At 44.0% G+C, this 2,082-nt stretch overlaps 1 protein-coding gene across 1 annotated transcript; it reads right to left on the reverse strand.

Annotated features, from left to right (window-relative positions):
• Positions 1-273: 273 nt before the first annotated feature.
• Positions 274-1,182, reverse strand: LOC126022264 (lys-63-specific deubiquitinase BRCC36-like). Its single transcript, XM_049783127.1, has one exon. It carries the CDS (start codon positions 1,163-1,165, stop codon positions 281-283), a length of 885 nt encoding a protein of 294 aa, XP_049639084.1. The 5' UTR covers positions 1,166-1,182; the 3' UTR covers positions 274-280.
• Between the last annotated feature and the right edge of the window lie 900 nt (positions 1,183-2,082).

A 2,082-nucleotide genomic window follows, 5' to 3' on the forward strand; every position in this document is an offset into this window, starting at 1 on the left:
TATGGTGAGATAATGTGAGTCCTTTAGCTTTATCTTCTTCAAATGTATGTTGCTAGTTGAAGTTTACACCTGGCTATTTTAATATTACCTGTAGAAAAAGAAAAGAAAAACTATGTTTTGGTAGCCTTGTCAAAATCAGTGGAGCACAGACCATGGTGTCTTGGTTACTGTCGCTTTAGTAACAATTCTTGTGGTGAGATAATGTGAGTCCTTCAGCTTTATCTTCTTCAAATGTATGTTGCTAGTTGAAGTGTTTACACCTGGCTATTTTAATATTCCTTTATTCCAAAGAAGAGAGTTCTTGCAAAAGTTCCTCCTTTTCTTGCTGCAATTCCTGCAAAATCTCTTTGTTTTGTTCCAGTCTGTCCTCCAACCACTGCAGGAGAGGCCCGCTGACAGCTGACATCTGACTGCAGAGGTTTTTCGTGAATACTGAACCATTATGGATCTTGGTGACTGTGTCCAGATGTGTAAGGCTGTGGATCCTCCTGTAGGCGTCCTGTTCCTCCTGGCACAGGACTTTGGGCAGCTCCACTGCTGATTCCAGGCAGACCTTCCCGATGGTTGTGTGAGGGACTATATGGATAGGGATTTCCATTCTCTCATACTCTGAGCTCTTTTGGGCCTGTATGGATTGAAAGCAAGTGTAGAGTACCCTGCCAGTCTTTGTGTTTTTATCTTCTATGAAACAGGAAAAAATAAGTCCTACAAAGCCTTGATCCATCATTTGATACATGGCCTGTGTGCGAACATCAACATGGGAAGGCCAGACGGTGATGTGAGGGTGGGAATGATACCAGCCCACCACTCTCATGGAGCGGCCTGTAAGCTCGGCCAACCTCTCTGCCTCTGTGGAGGCTGCAGACAACTGCTCAGGAGAAATTTCTACTCGGTCTTTCCTCTTGTCAGAACGGCGCAGGATGATAACAGAGTGGATGTGAATGACTTTGATGGTATCAACCTTTTCAGCAACTGTGTGCCGTTCAGATCCAATGCATGCAAATTTGGCGTCACTCCTTTGGGGGCTGGTGTCATCATTCACCTCACCGATGCACAGCCCCATCACTTCCTCCTTTTCGGTACTCAGAGCATGGCTGAGGCAGACGAGGTAAGCGTTGGAATCCAGGTGAACCGCCTGCACGGCTGGCATCACCTGCAGCGCCATCTTGCCAACACTGCAGGCGCCACGGCCCACGGCGTAGGCCCGCTCTGTGTAGGGCCAACCAAAGGCTTCCGGGTGCCGGCTCCAGGGGCGGAGCGTGGGCGGGGCCTCCCATTAACAATTTTTAATGTAGAAATGTATTATTATGTTTTTGGCCCTATTTACATTAAGTAATCATTAAATTGGAAGTTTAAAACAGAGGGAGGAAAAATGTTTCTTCTACACTCTTGATCTGCATTTGAGTTGATGGTCTAGTGGGAGGGAAGAACCAAGAATATAAGGATAATTAGTTTAGGATAAAGTAAAATTAAAAATTATTCTACGTTTGGACAAGAGAGATAGCATGGAGGTAAGGATTTGCCTTGCATGCAGAAGATCGGTGGTTCGATTCTGGCATCCCATATGGTCCCCTGATCCACCAGGAGTTATTTTTGAGCATAGAGCCAGGAGTAACCCCTGAGTGCTGCTGGGTGTGACCCAAAAACCAAAAAAAATTATTCTATATTTAAAGAAGCATTAATAAGTGATTATTAGAATATGGTCTCTTTAATTACTGATTGTGCTAATATAACAGAAACTGTACAAATTATAATTCTTTAAATTCTCTGAGATATAAACATTACTTCATGGATGCAGAAAGGTGTGTGTCCTGTGACTGCTGTGTATTGTTTTCTGGAAGACCTACCCTTTCACTCTTACCTTGGGTGTCTGATGGTATATATTCAACTAGCTTCCTGACTTCAGCATGTTCATTTTCTGTCTCCTACAGTACCTTCCTGAGATAGCCCATAACTGTCAGTCATGAGGTAATTTGTCCATTACAAGCTGCTGTCCTTGCTTTGGCTTGATCCTCCATCACTCTATTAAGATGTAAATTCCCTGGGAAAGAGCTACTGAATGAAGGGAGCCTGATACCTCAT

Source organism: Suncus etruscus, chromosome 11 (genome assembly GCF_024139225.1).
Source record: "Suncus etruscus isolate mSunEtr1 chromosome 11, mSunEtr1.pri.cur, whole genome shotgun sequence".
Lineage (NCBI taxonomy): Eukaryota > Metazoa > Chordata > Mammalia > Eulipotyphla > Soricidae > Suncus > Suncus etruscus.